Raw genomic sequence first — 17,008 nt, 5'->3', positions numbered from 1 at the left:
CATCTGGGCCTGGGAAGACTGAAAGACAAGCCAGAATACATGTATCTTGTTTTCACGATCCATGTGAGGTACAAAATTGTGACGTATCCATACAAAATGCTTAGCATCTGTTACAAATAGCACATAGCTTCCAAAGGAGAGAGATCTAAAGAGCAATTTAGATCTTGATTTTATTAGCCAGCTCTCTTTTCTTAACTAGACTCCACCAAGCTGCCCTTCCATGCAGCTGTTTTTAGGCTAAATAAACCAAGTGCAAGGTGGAGTATTAGCAGAAAGAATATTCTCTGTTCCCTTCAACTTTGAGCCAAGAGATGAACGCAGCCAACAGACACAGATTGCTGCCAAAACTTCGCCTAGAGTAAACTGAAGAGTTTTCATCAGGTTCCCCGTGTTCGCCAGCCTAGGCTACCTGCCAGCGCTCGCCAGCCCTGACTGCCAGGTTACATCTCTGGGCCGTACGTGCTGCACAGTGGCCATAATCCCAGAAGCGATTCATTCCTCCAGTTGTTACAACTGTCAGTAATTACTCAAGTGTCGTCTAGAGTGATCGGATGGTCATTTTTCACATCACAAAAGGGGGTGAACGTATGCTGTCGCGGAAAATTAAAGGCCATATGCACTTTACCACACAGATTTAACACACAAATCCTGGAATGTAGAAAAAAAAAGTACCAATGCAGACAGCTAGAGGTACTGATTTGCAAGAATACGTCTAAATTTCCACTAAAATAGGAAGTGTAAAATACTCTGCAAGAATATCCTAGTTCTAAGGAAGTTTTAAAAGTAAACAGTTACTAAAATCACTCAAGTCCTTCACATATGCGTACCCTCTGTTACTCTTTACTCGTACTGACTCACTGGAAGTTAGCACACCCAGTCAGCTCTAACAACTCTTTGACTCCCAGCAATCTTTATTAACCAAATCCTGCCTCACAGAACAGTAATTTACATTCAAGTTGCATAGTCCTAGATGCCTTCTGTCTGTCTCTCCAACTCTCTAAGGAAAACACAGAAGAAAGGCCCCTCCGGGGAAACTTTTCAAAGCAAATTAGTGAAACGGAGCACGGGTCAGGAGAGGAAAGATATGTATTTGGGGAAATATCAACAGCGCTAGGTCTGGAGAATAAAAAATTTAGAGGGCAGCCGGCTGGTCTGTTTCCAAAGCAAAAATGTTCCAGGAGGATAAAAAGAAGGCATTCCCCCCTCCCTCATTCTTCCTTCCTGTTTGTCCAAATCAAATACAGTGTCAACTATTTAAACAACAACAAAGTCCTATCCAAACCTTCTGTTGCTGACAAAAGGTACCCTAGGATTATTTTCCCAGCATTTCTGCTTTCTAATTATAGAGCAAACTGAGCACTCATTTAACCTTTGTTACATTAAAAGAAAAAAAAAACATTAAACCTTCTGTGTTAACCTTTAAAATAACTTTCACTCTGAGTCTAGAGATTGCCAACTATACATCTCAAGTACGCATTTTCTCAGCAGTAACATGGCTTCTCCACAATTTTAGAAGCATCCTCACATTAATAATCCATACTGCTGTTAAGCTGTGACTTTCAAACGCTCACACAGGCCAATACATGCATCTCTTCCAAGCAAAACAACAAGAAAAAGCAAACAAAAATGTGGGGTTTGGAAATAATTTTGTCTCTTTTCTTCATAGAATGAAAGGGTAAAAGACTTCTACATCTTCCATGTCCAATGGACAAGCTAACAAATTAGCAAATGGTCTGTGCAGTCCAGCAGCCTCCTCTCTAAGAATATTACAGGCTATGAGGAGAGAAAAATAGCTCCAAGTTTTGCTGTACAGTGCCAACGCAGAGGAACCCACCTTCCCTGCAGATAATTCCAGCCTCCCCATGCTCAAAATCGCTGCTAACAGACACAAACCACAGCTCAACAGGACAACTCAGTGCAAAAGTCCACAGAAAAAATAATCCAGAGTGTTTCTCCACAGTGCTTTGTCCAGCAAAATGGTTATCAGGGCCAGTCAGAAGAGAAGCAAGGAAAGTGGCAAATAACATTTTTCAGCAACATTAACTCTGCCCCATTTAAGCGTGGCTTGTTTTCTAGTCCTGGTCATATCCTTGAGCTGACAGGACAGTCCATGTGTTTCAAGGGTGTCAGAGCCCTTGCAATTCAACTTTCTGACCTTTTACTCTTCAATCTGACCATTACATTGCATTAACAGGTTTCAATATTTAATGCAAATATGCAAAAAAACTGAGAAAAATACATACAATAGAAGAGTTTAACTTGAGATCTGCTGTGAGATAATTGATGTAAATACAGTAGTTCCCCCATGTCACTTATTTTTCTTCCATCCTCCAAAGCTGAGTATCTGAGGTACAATGTAACCATGGATGAAAAGAGTTCATATTTGAAAATACATTTTGTTCTGCTTTCTTACAGTAAATGACAAACAGTTTTACCATGTCCTATTAGAAACCATTTACTCTCTTTATTGAGAAGCTGTACTGTCAGTGTGATATTTACAGTTAATAAACAGAAACAGATGTATCTTGACATATAGTATCTGCACCTGTGAAAACTATACCCTGAAAACACTGTTTCCTGTCTGAAAATAAGACTTTGATAATCTAGACCTTTAAGTAACTTGCCTAAAGGCAGAGGAAAAAAATATCAAGAGAATTACAGGGAGAAAGGTGGCAGGGTCAGACAGAAGGAGATCACTAGGACAGAGGGAATGCTCATACAAACTCTCTCATCCAAACACGCACAACTGTTGCAGTCTCATGAACTAGAACAACGTGTGGTCCATCTGCTTGAAAATACAGTCACTCCCCTTCCAGCCTCACAGGAATAAAATTTCCAAGGTCCTCCTGAATAAATGATTGAAAAAGCCATTTGTTTAAAACCATCGCGTCATAGCCAGCTTCAACTACCTCGCTCACAGGTGCTACACAATCTGACCACTCATGGAGAATTGCAGTCAACTGCATGGGCTTATATCCTACATAAAAATAAATGACACAGTGCTCAACACTACTCACCTGCCTGAGATCCAAGGTGATGGTGACCCAGTGGTACTGCCTCCCATTCTGAATGCTGGGACTTTGCCACCAGTTATTGGTACCGTCAATAGCACTGGAAATTGGGTGTTGCTCTGTTTTAAAGCAAAAGCATAAAAATCTCTTAAAATTTTCCTCTAGCCCAGTACATCTATTCCATGCTGAGTACAATTATTTTCTCTCATAAAGAAGTAAAGGTTGAAATTTGTCTCCAGACAACAGGAGGCGTTAGACCCTGATGTACTTCAGGCTGCTTTAAGGTATACACACGTTCTGCTGGTCCTTTGCTCAAAGGTCATTTCACTCGCACAGTAAAAAAAACTAAAACTACTAAGTACATTACCCCAATGCATTCCTGTAATACAGTAATACATTCACAGGAAGTGTTGAAAAGAACCACACAAAGCAATGGAAAAGAGGAAGCCCGCCCATGAAGCTTGCCTTTGGGATTGGCGCTGTTATGGTCACAGACGCGGCACTGGGCGTTGCGCAGCAGCCGTCCCGGGACGTGTTCCACCAGCTTGCAGAACATCTCCGGCCCTTGCTCCCCGCAGGTGGCATTGGTGGAGATGTGGGCATTGCTGGCCAGGTTGAGGATGGCAGGGAATAGACCTTCAAATAAGGAAGTCAATATTTCAGGCTTATAGTAAGACAAGCAAAAAATAATCAGGTTTCTGAGACAGATCTCTGAACATTTTGTCACTCCAGTCTTCAAAAAGGGCAAGAAGGAGGACTGAGGCAACTATAGGCCAGTCAACTATAGTCCTGGAAAGGTGATGGAACACCTCATGCTGGATGAGACATATGGAGGAAAAGGTGATCGGGAGTAGCCAGCATGGATTCACCAAGGGGAAATCCTGCTTAACCAATCTGATAGCCTTCTATGATGGAATGACTGGCTGGGTAGATGAGGGCAGAGCAGTGGACATTGTGTACCTTGACTTCAGCAAGGCTTTTGACACTGTCTCCCATAACATCCTCCTAGGCAACCTCAGGAAGTGCGGGTTAGACAAGTGGACAGTGAGGTGGATTGAGAACTGGCTGAAAGGCAGAGCTCAGAGGGTCATCATCAGTGGCATGGAGTCTAGCTGGAGGCCTGTGGATAGTGGCGTCCCCCAGGGCTCAGTACTGTGTCCCATCCTGTTCAACTTATTCATCAACGACCTGGATGAGGGGACAGAGTGCCTCCTCAGTAAGTTTGCTCATGATAACAAGCTGGGAGGAGTGGATGACACACCAGAGGGCTGTGCTGCCATTCAGAGAGACCTGGACAAGCTGGAGAGCTGGGCAGAGAGGAACCTCATGAGGTTCAACAAGGGCAAGTGCAGAGTCCTGCACCTAGGGAAAAATAACCCTAGGCAGCAGTACAAGCTGGGGGCTGACCTGCTGGAGAGCAGCTCTGCAGAGAAGGAGCTGGGAGTGCTGCTGGATGTCAAGTCGACCTTGAGCCAACAATGTGCCCTTGTGGCCAAGAAGGCCAATGGTCTCCTGGGGTGCACTGGGAAGAGTGTTGCCAGCAGGTCGAGGGAGGTGATGCTGCCCCTCTACTCAGCCCTGGGGAGGTCTCATCTCGAGTACTGTGTCCAGTTCTGGGCTCCCCAGTCCAAGAGAGACATAGAGCTACTGCAGAGAGTCCAGCATAGGGCTACGAAGATGATCAGAGGGCTGGAGCACCTGCCCTACAAGGAACAGCTGCGAGAGCTGGGCCTCTTTAGCCTGGAAGACTAAAGGTCTCTTCAGCCTAGGGAAGAGAAGACTGAGGGGGGATCTTATCAGTATCTATAAGTACCTGAAGGGAGGGTGTCAAGGGGACAGGGACAAACTCTTTTCAGTTGTCCCATGTGACAGGACAAGAGGCAATGGACAGAAACTGAAGCACAGGAAGTTCCGCCTGAACATGAGGGGGAATTTCTTCCCTGTGAGAGTGATGGAGCACTGGACCAGGTTGCCCAGAGGGGTTGTGGAGTCTCCTTCTCTGGAGATCTTCAAGGCCCGCCTGGACGCAACCCTGTCTAACACGCTCTAGGTGACCCTGCTGAGTGGGGTGGTTGGACTAGATGATCTCCAGAGGTCCCTTCCAACCTTCTGATTCTATGATTCTAAGATTCTATGATTCCAGGTTTCTATGAGATACAGAGAAACAGGATGAAGAATGATTATTTTATGAAAAGAAATTCTTGCATCATACAAGATGCACAGCAATTGTCAGGTCTCCCAGCCTGCCAGTCCCTGCTGGGCCCCTGCCCAGCCCCAGCCCCACAGCAGCGGGCAGCACTGCCAGCTCCAGCGCTGCCGTGGTCCAGCCCCTGCCTTACCAGCAGCCCCCCACCACTGGCCCCAGAAGCTCCCACAGCACCTCACCAGCAGTAACCCAACTCCACGTTTGGGTGCTTCACTACCGAGGAACACACAAGTTGTTTTACTATCTTTTTTTAGTTACTAAATCATCGTGTGAATTTATCAAAATAAGGAAGAAAGTTGGCTGTTTGCCAAAAGCAATGAGGGGCTGTACAGCAAGTGCTCCACTGGTAGAAGAAACAACATTTAACTGGAAGTCTCAGAAGCAAATATTCCAGTGACTTGAACCAGGCACTCCGAACTTCCAAGTTTTAAAAGGATTGCACTTTAGATCTTTGCTCTTGGCTTTTCCCAAGCCCATGTAAAGTCTAAGGGATATTCTGCTTGCTGTTTATTAATCTTTACACTAGCACTTCACAGTACTTTGAAAAGGAGAAACAATTTTAGAGAAAACAATCCTGTGTTAGATATTAAACACAATGGGCTGCAATCAAAGCTAGAGCACTGGTATAGCATACTAAGAGCACTGCAAGAATTGCTGCTGTTGCAATAGTGAGATATTAAAGCCCCATGTTTTGAAAAGGTTTATATACATACATATATAAATATTTATTCTCTTGCAAGGAATTCTGATTACAAAAACAAATCCAGCCATGTTTGTTAAAATACATGCCCTTTCTTTCACTAGTAAAACTACATGGATTCTTTTACTTCATTAATCTACAACACATATCTTAAAAGCACAATATTCTATTTTTTCTTAGCTGCACATCTCAAGAGTTCAAAATTCCTTTAATTTAACCAAAAAGTCTTTGTCTGTGCAGTAATAGCATTACCCCGAAAAGCCTGGAGAAAAGTATTAGTGCTATTTAAACCCTGACTTCAGCTTTTGAAAATGTGGCTAAATCCTAATCTTCTTCACCACAGTCAGAATAATAAACAGTTTGTTTTCAAATGTGCTACACCCAAAACTTTAAAAGAGAGAGGCAGAGCTTGCTATTTCCTCAAATCCTTAACTCATTTAACTAAGTTAATCCTTAACTCATCCTGACTAGACTATTCTTTGTTTGTATTATACCCCCAGCAGATGAGAACACTGAGGACATACTATTGACCACTTTGGTGAGGACATTCCTCCAGTAACACGTAGCCTGCAGTTTTCTTTCATTTCTTGCAGTATTGGTGCAGTATCACTCCAGACTTGCAGCTGAATGCGAAGCAGAAATGTAGCCCTCCATTTTCTTACCAGACAAGAAAAATCATTGATGGCAGAGGGTACCCTCTTTGACATAACTTGCTAACGATATAAAATCTGCATTCAGTATTCATTGCCATTCACGTTGGTGTCTATCAGCTAGAAGAGCTACCCAATACTTTTCTCCCAGGTCATTCATTTCATTCACCTACGTTACACAAGGGCCCTACCCCTGGTTTCCAGGGACATTTGTTACAGCGACGTAATTTGCCTTCAACAACCTTCAGTCAAAAGATCTGCGCTAAAGGAAAAGTGAAGCTCTAAAGAAACAGTGCTAATGGCAGCCACTGTGCTAGGCAAGTTTCATTCCCAAATCCCAGGCTCAAATCAAGTTCCAACACCACAACAAAGCTGAATATCCTCCAGGTCACTCGCTCTGACCTCAGCCCTTTTGTCTGCTTGTCATCAAGCATCTCACTGACTTTAACAAATTCATTGCCTGATACTGAAATGAATAATGATATGACGACATTAAAGTATCATGACGAGTCTTCTTACTCCCTTCTTCTTACGTAAGAGGAAGGGTATTTCAGTCCAAACTGAGTTTTATCCTAGAGTCCAAACAAAAACCAAAAGGTTCTCACGTTCATCCTGCAACTATGTTTCCTCAAATCCTGGTGAGTTACATTCATCTCTGGTTCTTTTTTAAGGCAATCAAGTCAATCTGCAGGTATGGTCACTAGTTTCAGTGGGAGTTACGACTAGTCCAGGAGCTGATTTATACAGCAATGGTGAGTACCCATGGTAATCCAAGGGAAAAAAAAAAAAAAAAAAAAAAAAAAGGTAAGTTTAGAAGACATTAGTTGCATCTTTACAGTACATTGTTCCTCTTCAGTTACTCAACATGTTCTTAAAAGTTCAGTACTCAGAATGGTGAGGTCAAGAACTCTTACACATCCTTTTGCCAGAAAAAGAGAAAAACAAAACGTCTGGTAACATATATTTCCACTAACCTTTTCAGGAGAGGAAGGGATGATAAAGAGAAACAACCACAGAATTAGCCTCTTAAATGAGCCATTTACAGATAAGGAGGTGCCATTGTCACCTATCCTGCTATAAAATTCAAGTCACCACAACAGACACAAAATACTGGCAGAAGAAGATATCAGAGTATCTTTAAATTGAACTTCTGGCGAATGATATTTGGATTCTGAATGACATTGATGCAACGTCTACAGTTTATCATCTCAAGTCCACAAAAAAAGACTGATTTATATTTATCATATTTATTCACAATAGAAAGCAAGGAAGTGTTACATATGCAACCCTCGCTGTTTCACTGCTGAGCTGTCAGGCTCCATTTTCACATTATGGGATCATAGCAAAAGGCCTGAAAGGGGCCTTGAGAGATCTGCATGTGAATGGCAACAGTATGTAGAGCATTCAGTGGTAGATTTCTCAGCTCACCAATTTAGTTTGGTTGACTACATTTCTTTTGCTAAAATAACTTGCAATCAGTTTTGGAAGCACTTGCTATTTTATCTTTCTGCCATTGATTACAGATTTGGGGACCACTATCCAGCATTTTACAAAATATTATTATGGTCCTGAGAACAGATAGAAGAATTGTTAAGTTAAACACATTTGCTTACTTCCTCTGGCTGTCGGCCAGCCTCTTCATGATAAGGTAGTCTTTATTTGATTTCCTCCAGTTACTCAGCAGATGTCTTCTAGGTCAAAACCAGAGAGATTCTCACACTACCTAATATCAGAATATGAATTGTATACAGATGCTAATTTGACCTTAATTAAAAATAATTCAGCACCAAAGTGGAACATATTTTTTTCATTGAATATTCAAGCAAGTTGCTCTCATTTGTAGGGATGTGGTTTTAACCAGATGCCTGACTAAAACTTAGTACAGGAAAAAATCCATACCAGAGTGCCTGAGCGGATACTGTCATTCCGTGCCTTCTTACAGGGGTAAACACAGAAAGCCCCAAGTTCAGAAAAAGCAGAAGGCATCATAAATCCCTAATAAGATCTGTAACGTGGATACGGCAGAATTTTTCATGTTAACACTTCATAATGTTTGAGTCTTACAGAAAGGACAAGAAGGAAGAACCAAAGGTTTGGCAAATTTGTTGTAGGTATTGCTCAACAGACAGGCCTTGCAGTGAAGGACAGAATATTAACATTTCGCTCAGCAAAAGGCTTGTTCAAAATGAAGCCAGTTGTGATGTATGTGAATGCACCATGGCTGAATAGGTTTTCAGTATGGAGTATACCAGGGAAAAGGAAGATAGGCAAAGAGCTTTTAGGTAGAGGAGGATGTGAACATCTCTATTTCAGGTGCTTCACTACACCAATCTATTCCATGCCTTCAAAATGAATGGGGAGAGTTGGAGCACACAGCATCTTGGGGCAGATTTAGAGTGTGGATTATTCACACAAAATAATGAATTGATTATACTGCTGCCTAAGTAAAAACTGTTTTCATCCAGGAAAGCTATCCCCCTGCTGTAAAGGTAATGGCTGGTCTTATGGCCTAGGCTTTACAAGGTCCTGGTTATAGAAATGAGCAGCAGCATCTTTCCTGGAGGCTCATTTCAATCCTTTGTAGTTTCACAAGTTTTCTTCAGCTAATTTCTTTTGTTATTGCATCATTAACACCAACCCAAAATAAGGCTACCAAGCATATCTGAAATTTTCTCCAAGAAGAATTTCATTGACTTGGGGCATTTCTTCAGGATTCAGGAGGATGCAAAATGCTGGATGGGACCAAGGCACATCTGTTGATATATTCTAGATACACCTGATTTACTACACATGAGCAGATCAATTCTATTGTATTTGCATAATAGATCATAGAATCATAGAATCAGTCAGGTTGGAAGGGACCTCTGGAGATCATCTAGTCCAACCCCCCTGCTCAGCAGGGTCATCTAGAGCATGTTAGACAGGGTTGCGCCCAGGTGGGCCTTGAAGATCTCCAGAGAAGGAGACTCCACAACCTCTCTGGGCAACCTGGTCCAGTGCTCCGTCACTCTCACAGGGAAGAAATTCCCCCTCATGTTCAGGCAGAACTTCCTATGGTTCAGTCTGTGCCCACTGCCTCTTGTCCTGTCACAGATCAGACACATCTGTTCTTACTGAGCATACTGCCTACTGCAGATAGCCTGCACAGGCACAGAAACATCAGTGCACTCTCCAGACATTACACTTAAACTATATTCACAGACCACAGCATATACATACAAATCACAAATGGAAATGTACCAGCCACATCCAGATGTGATCCTTCTCTGACATTTAGCAAATGCTCTTTAGACATATATAGTCCCTTGTTTATCTTCGAAAAAGAGTTCTCTTTTTCAGGTCAGCTAAACTCCAGGCAAACAGACCTGCACAAGACTGCATGCATTGCTGCTACAATAACACTATCTTGAGGTAATGTACTCAAGTAGGAGTATGGAACCACTATGCCAGTGCTTACACAGTGAGAATGTATCTAGCTAAGCCCAAGGATGAAGATAGAATAGAGCTAAAACATATGTCACAGCACACTGACAAGAACTTTGGAGCTGCAATTGCAGGTCTGCCAAGCTAGCTCAAACTCTAGTAATCACTTATTCGAAGGTACGAAGATTTAGTCATACTAATACACTATATCCTAATGAGACTTGAGGCATTTCAGTGAGCTTGTCACACACAAAATCCTGTTCCTGGTTTTCTACAGGAGCTGAGCATCCCTAATTTCACTGACAGCAACAGTGTTCTTCAGAAGCCCTGATCATCCCTAACAAAGCTAATAATTTTGCTTAAAGTACATGGTTGTACCATGGTTCACTGTTTTACTCCTAGCAATTCCCTTCTAGATCTCAGATTAAAAAAAAGGGGGGCCAGTTTTTAAATATTCTGTGGAGCAGTTACCATAGTACTGGCGTTTGTTCTGACCCTTCGTTCTGGTAGTTATCCTCAAGAATCCTAAATTGTTGTTCTCAAAATACATGCAGAACAAAGTTTGTGCTCCAGACCTGTCAAGGAACTCTGAAGTCACCTGAACAACTTGAGTACTCAATAGATGGCTTTGTTTCAGTAAAATGAGATGTTTATGTTAAATATTCAGCCTGGTGAAGGAGATATTAATATAAAACACATTCATATGATGAAAAGGCCTCCTATTTGAGACTGTTGAGAAGTTCTTTCCTCTTACTGAGAAAAACACCTTAAGACATTTTGGGCCACTGGATGCATTATGTACAGTGAGATGTGAATGGAATTCTAACTCTATTCTTGATTAATGATTTCTTTTTTAAAAAAGGAAAAAAACTCTAAATCAAATCACTCAGGAAATTAAGAGTTATTTGGCATTGTTCTATTCCTAGTGGAGGGAGAGTGATTTTCTGCATTCTGGCAAAAATACAGACAACTCACAGATTTTTGAACATGCCTGACAGTATTCATTCTGTATTTGCCTTTACATAGATGGCACATGGTAAGATTTCTCAAAAAGAACAGATCTTCCTAGCAGAGGCTCAGCTGATGATATTAAATCCACTTCTTCTACAGACACTGTTGTACAAACAGAAGGATGAAAGTGTTCTGCTTTACAAAGGTATTCCTATGTCAGCAAATATATTTAATAAGCATAAGCTTAAGTTAAGCTATTACTTCTTGATAACCTGATCGACATAGCTAACTTGGAGAAACTTCTTGCTTGTAGGCCATTCACTAATCTAATATTCCCAGAAAATTGACTAAATTAGGGAGTTTTTTTAAAAAAATGGAAATCAGAAGACAAAACAACTTATGGGAAATGAAGGCAAGAGATTATCTGAAGCCAGCCAAGAACTGGATCCAGAAGATGACATAATGTTTTCTGGATTTTTCACCACTGTATACAATGAAGACTCCCAACGAGACTTCAGTGAGCAATTCTACTGATGCATTCAGCAAAGCAACAGCTTGCTTTTTCCAAAACTATTTTGGCTTTTTGTACTGAGAGTAATAAAGCAGTAATTTGCCAGTGAAGAAAGTAAATGCAACTTGAAAAAAAACAAAGAGCTGATGTATGCAGTAACAACGAGCTTTTTATTGTGTCATTTCTCAGAACACAGAAATATTTGAAAGGGTCTAATCTCATTCACAAATTAGTGTTCTAAAAAATGTAAGAAAAATCAGCAAGTTCATAACAATCAGGCAATGCTGAAGTTTGGTCACAAGCAACAGATCTTCAGTTTATTGAAAACATTTACAAAGGACTCAGTGATACTTTTTCCAAATTGTCTGATGCACTCCAGGAAGACACAAAGGGCTAAGGGCCAAAATGTAGTAAAATGTCACAAAGCATTAAAATGTATAAAATATGTAATAGTATTATACTGCAGAAGTTGAGGTCATATTCCTCATAACATCCTCAAAGAGTTTTCAATAGCACAGATTTTAGTTTTAGTTTTTCTGTTCTACTCAAGTTTTAGACCAAATGAGTTTAAGTACTAAAATGGTTAGGCTTGGATTCAGATTCTTTGTTTGCTCTAAAGATTATCCTCATTTTACTTCACTGGTGAATGTCTCCTAGATTTTTTTGAACACTTATCAGAATTCAGTTCTGTAATCAGTGAGTATCTGGGCTGAAGTATGATACAAGAACACCAAAAGATCTGTTAGCTGCAGGAATTAATAAAACTCCCTGTTTTGAGAGTCTGCAAGAAATTCATAGTACAACACCCAACCTGCCTTATTGTCCATTTTGTGGAGACATTGCCTAAAAATGTGCATCACCTGCAGTACTGACCCATTTCAAAAGCTGAAAGCTTCATTATAAAATACCCAATGGGCTTAGGCAGCAGGGAATTAAGTAAAAAATCACTTTGAAAGCTGACAGTCCACATCACATTTTTCTGTAGCCCTAAGAGAACTTCTGCTAGGATAATTTCTACAAGCATAACAAAGTTTGAGGCTTACTAGGAAGGTTTTATGAGCAGTGCCTCTAAAAATTTTAATTTATAAAGATAGACTATTTCAGATTAAAAATAAAAATTTAGTAGTATAAAAACTGATTCTCATGTCCTTTCCTCCATAGAAGACTATGGTAGAATACTACTTTGGTCTACAGTAGAGCAAAGCTAACTAATATATCAATCATGGAAATATTACCTCAGGAAGGACTCTGAGTTCATTTTATTCACTCTGTGTTAAATATATGAACATATAAGTGTATCTACTCTGTTCTCAAAAGCTTCCAATGAGCGGTACTCCTCAACACCCCCCAAAAGTCTGTGCTGGTGCTTTATCACTTGAAAAGATACAAATTCTTTCTTAGTCATCTTCCCTGCAAAGATGACTCACTTCTGCTTGTCTCTTCTGATCTTCTTGATAACAGCTTTCGATTACCTGAAAGGCTGCTATCACGTTCCCTTTTCTTCTTTTCCAACTAAAGCAACTATCCTTTCAATCTCTCCTCAGTCGGTTTGCTAAACCTCTTATCCCTCTGAATTCCTGGCAGTTTGCATCTCTCCAACAGTGCCATTCCTCAGATCTCATCAGCACCAACTGGAGTAGAATAATTTCTGCAGCGCTTATGACACTTTTGTTAATACCCCCCAGCACAGGATTTGCCCTACAGTTCAGTTTGCATTCCAATCTAGGGGTAAGATCCTTCCCTGCTGTACTGCTGCCTAATCAGTCACAAAAGGCACAAGTCTGCTCCGCAACAGCCAGCGCCATGAGCTCAGGTTATCTGCAAAACAGATTACTCTGCAGCCATTTAACAAATGCTCTTAACCCTTTGCTTTCAGAATAAGCTGCTGATCATTTTGCAGTTCTGATTTCATAACTTTTGCAAATCAAATCCAACACATGCCCCTGAAGAAGGAACAAAAACACACCAGTATATGTGACCAAAAATATTTCAGTTGAACCGTGCAAACTGCTAGAGCGCAAAGAGCCACAGACCACCGGAGCCTGCCCCTTCCTCTGTCCAAATGACAAAGGGCTTCGCTGCCAAACATTTTCTCTTGCTTACGTGCATTCAGCAGAATTAATGAGAACCTTAATGTATACGCAGCACTAGGGTATACAAGCATTTAACCACTGTAGTGTGTCTGGGACTAGCTAATGTGCTAATTAACAACCAATGCTCAGAAATCGATTTGAAAGTAGTGTAACACTGCAAATAAAGGTGCATTATCTCAAATTCAGACTGGAAACAGAAAGATCACAATTTTGTTTACTCGAGAACGAACTATTGCTTGCCCTGCCAGTAATTCATAGCCTCACTCAAGGCATTGGGGGCAGTGGGAAGTTGGAAATGCCTGATGGCAAAATATCAATCTCTCCCTCGTTGATGCTTCCGCCTCAGCCTTGCAGCGCAGGAGGAACTGAGGTGCTACCAACATGGGGCAGATTCTTTCCTCCGTTCATCAGTGCAGGTACCCAACTTCTCTGCTCTTCTAGCTAAACTTTTGTAGACAAATAAGCAGTACTTTACAAGGTAGGTGAGTGGCTGTAAAATGAGATGGGATGTGGACATACCACTACCTAGTGTACCCCCATAGTGTCCACATTGCAAATAGTCTTCTCCAGTTATTTCAGGCTGTTTCCAGATTAGACAAGTTCTACAATGGATGAAAGCAGCAATGGATACACTTCTGTAACATACTTAGCAGGTATAAGAAAAGCTGGAAAAAGTGGTCTCTGAGTAGCATTAATAGCTCAGCTAACAGGAGCTCTGAAATACCATCCGTATCTTTTGGGGACATACAGTAACTTACAAACAAACTAAGGGGAATTCTGAAGAAGGAAAAGAGATGGCTAATTTCCATAATAAAAAAGTATAACTGGATAAATAGATTCATTATACTTTGAAAACTCATGACATAGAGCACACTCAAAAATTAATCTTCCTTTCCTCAAGTCATGTCTTGTAAGTATTGATTTTTGTATCATATTGGCCTGTGGAAGAATCTGCCCAGAAATCCTGTCACAGCATTTATGAACTAGAAGAGCCAAAGGGCAGCCTGCCAAGGAACAAAAAACCTGCTAGACCATGAAATTAGTTCTTTCTTGTTCACCAATAGCTTTTTTGACACATTGATGAGCCTCTATCTTTTTTGGTTGTTGGGTCTGAGTTTTCTTTGAGCATTATACTGGCTTTTTCCTGAAGGCACCTTAATCTTGAGAACAATTTTCACTCAAACATAACCCATAGCTTTAAATATTTTAGTGTCTTGTCAGTGTTTCCCCTCATTTTCAGCCTAAGCCAGAATGTTAGCTTAGATCAACATGACAATATTACAGACAGTATGACTGGCATGTCAAAGATTAGGGACTTCACTCCCTGTGACTGCCTCAATAGCTAAAGGTTCACCTTGCACTTCTTAACATCAACTTTCAACTTGCGTTACTTCCCATCTGGGTTTAATCCTAACTATGCTTGTGTTCATAAAGGTGCACCATTAGGCTTCACACTGGATTAATATTGAATATTATAATGAATAGGAAGTTATGACTCACATATTAGCTCTCTTGCTATTCTAAATTTAGATTTATTCCTGACAAAGTCTAAGAGACCTGAGTTTGAAATTAATTTGAAAAGTTTAGTTGTCCTGGTCATTTCTGTACTGTGAGCCTGTATCACAACAACAGCAAAAGAGTTACCACTCCTTTCCCCATGGAAACAGAGAAAGACCCCTCGAGCTAGCTGCAATCATAAACCAAATCTTAAAGCACACAGTACCACTGCAAGGGAACACTGAAATGTATTTTTTACTGATTTCATGCGAATGTATTATTCACCAGCATATAGAAAAGTGAAGTTCATACAAAGTATTTTCCATTTTTCTAATATATGTACTACCTTAATACTTCAAAGTGCAGCTGCCTCAGAAGAAATTAAGTTTCCCATTTAAAGTAGAAGTTTTCTATTAATTAAGGAAAAACTGCTTTAATTGCAAGAGTTCACCTGGCACCTAAGAACTACAAGTTCTCCCAGTTTAGAAATCCATGTGTTTTTTTCAGATGTACAAGACAAGTTTTCAAACCAGCAGAATGGTGCAAAGCCATTACCAGGGCGCACACAGCTCTGCATCGCTGCCAGGTCTTCCGGGGTGGAAGGGAGGACATTTCCTCCAGCTTCAATGCAGCCAAGAGGGTTTGCAGCTATGTAACACTTAAGACATGCATAACTTGATCATTCCCTATTGTCAAGATTTCACAGCTCAGATCAAAACGGTTAACTGGGTAACCCTCGGCGGGAGTTTTTTCCCAGTTATCACCAATTATTCAGTGCAGTGTAGAGGTGGTATTCTGCTCTTTGTAGAAACCAAAACATATCCTGCTACTTTTTTCTAGGTATTTTACTCCAGGCAACCAAGGAAAACTGCAAATTTTTATACTGTTTATCTAAGCCTGCTGACCACCAGACACGCAACAAATATTAACAAATATACAGGTGTATCTTGCTGTCAGTTTAAGTATACAAATGCAAGTTACCTGTTGCACATTTTATGTTTCAAGCTCTCACCAGTTTCAAACCTGTACTTTATCATGTTACAGTAAATGTCTTCATGACAAATCAAAGGCATTTGTCTTCAGGTAGAACAAATTCCAGAAAAAGTAATTTTCAGGACACAAAATTAAAAAGAAAAGCAACTAATATTTCAAAGTAAAGAGAGTTCTCTTCTGCACTACCACGAATGCTCGGTAATTCGGCCAGTCACATGGAATTTTAATCAAGTGTCCTACAAGTATTTTGCCTTTGGCCTTAGAAGAATGATGCATTTCAGCCCAGAGTGTAATTTAAGAAAATTTAAACAGTCTGAAGACCTAGAGTGGAAACTTAAGTCCTTTAACTTAAAATTTAGCAAAGCTAGTCCAGCACTAATAAAAATTGCCAAGTGTGTTTTGGACCCTACCTTAAAACACCCCAAACTCTTCTGCTGACTTAATGTGGCTAATGAAATGTTTACCCAAAAGTAGCGTTGCAGAGGGGGCATCAGATATTTTTCACATTGTCCTCAAGAACAGAAAAGATCAGGAGGATGCTCTGGTTTTAGAAAGTGACTGTATCATACTGTAGTTCATAGTGTGGTGTACATGGATAGGTTTTTCTTCTTTTGGGTAACTATCCTGACTTTTTTCTGTCACTAAACCATGGAGAAGCCTTCTTACTCTTTGCCTATCACTATAACAGGATTTTCAGTCTATCAAAGTCATTCAGATATTGATTTTGCAGTTACCACTGTTAGCCATCGCAGTACAGCACTAGCACCTCCTGACTCCAAATATCTGCAATAAAATGTTTTTGAGCAACCTTGCACATCACTAGAGATAAGTGGCAGTGGGAACTTTTGCTTCACACCAAAATACACACTAAATATACTTATTCACCAGTAGTCATGATTTGTACATACTGCCATACTACTGCCTTCATGTCACATACTATGTGTCCATCACCACGGAAGGGTCTATCCTCCTT

The 17,008-nt window shown here is 40.6% G+C and overlaps 1 protein-coding gene across 1 annotated transcript in view; it reads right to left on the bottom strand.

Moving 5' to 3' along the window:
* Nucleotides 1–17,008, bottom strand: part of LAMA1 (laminin subunit alpha 1) — a 101,408-nt gene that overhangs the window by 74,978 nt on the left and 9,422 nt on the right. Inside the window, exons 2-3 of the mRNA XM_062568525.1 lie at nt 3,477–3,647; nt 3,018–3,130 (exon numbers count right to left, since the gene is read on the bottom strand). Coding sequence (XP_062424509.1) covers nt 3,018–3,130; nt 3,477–3,647 — 284 coding nt within the window. The remainder of the gene's footprint in view (nt 1–3,017; nt 3,131–3,476; nt 3,648–17,008) is intronic.

The sequence above is a fragment of the Rhea pennata genome, chromosome 2 (assembly GCF_028389875.1).
Source record: "Rhea pennata isolate bPtePen1 chromosome 2, bPtePen1.pri, whole genome shotgun sequence".
NCBI classification, from domain to species: Eukaryota; Metazoa; Chordata; class Aves; order Rheiformes; family Rheidae; genus Rhea; species Rhea pennata.
This window is presented reverse-complemented; position numbering and strand designations above follow the sequence as displayed.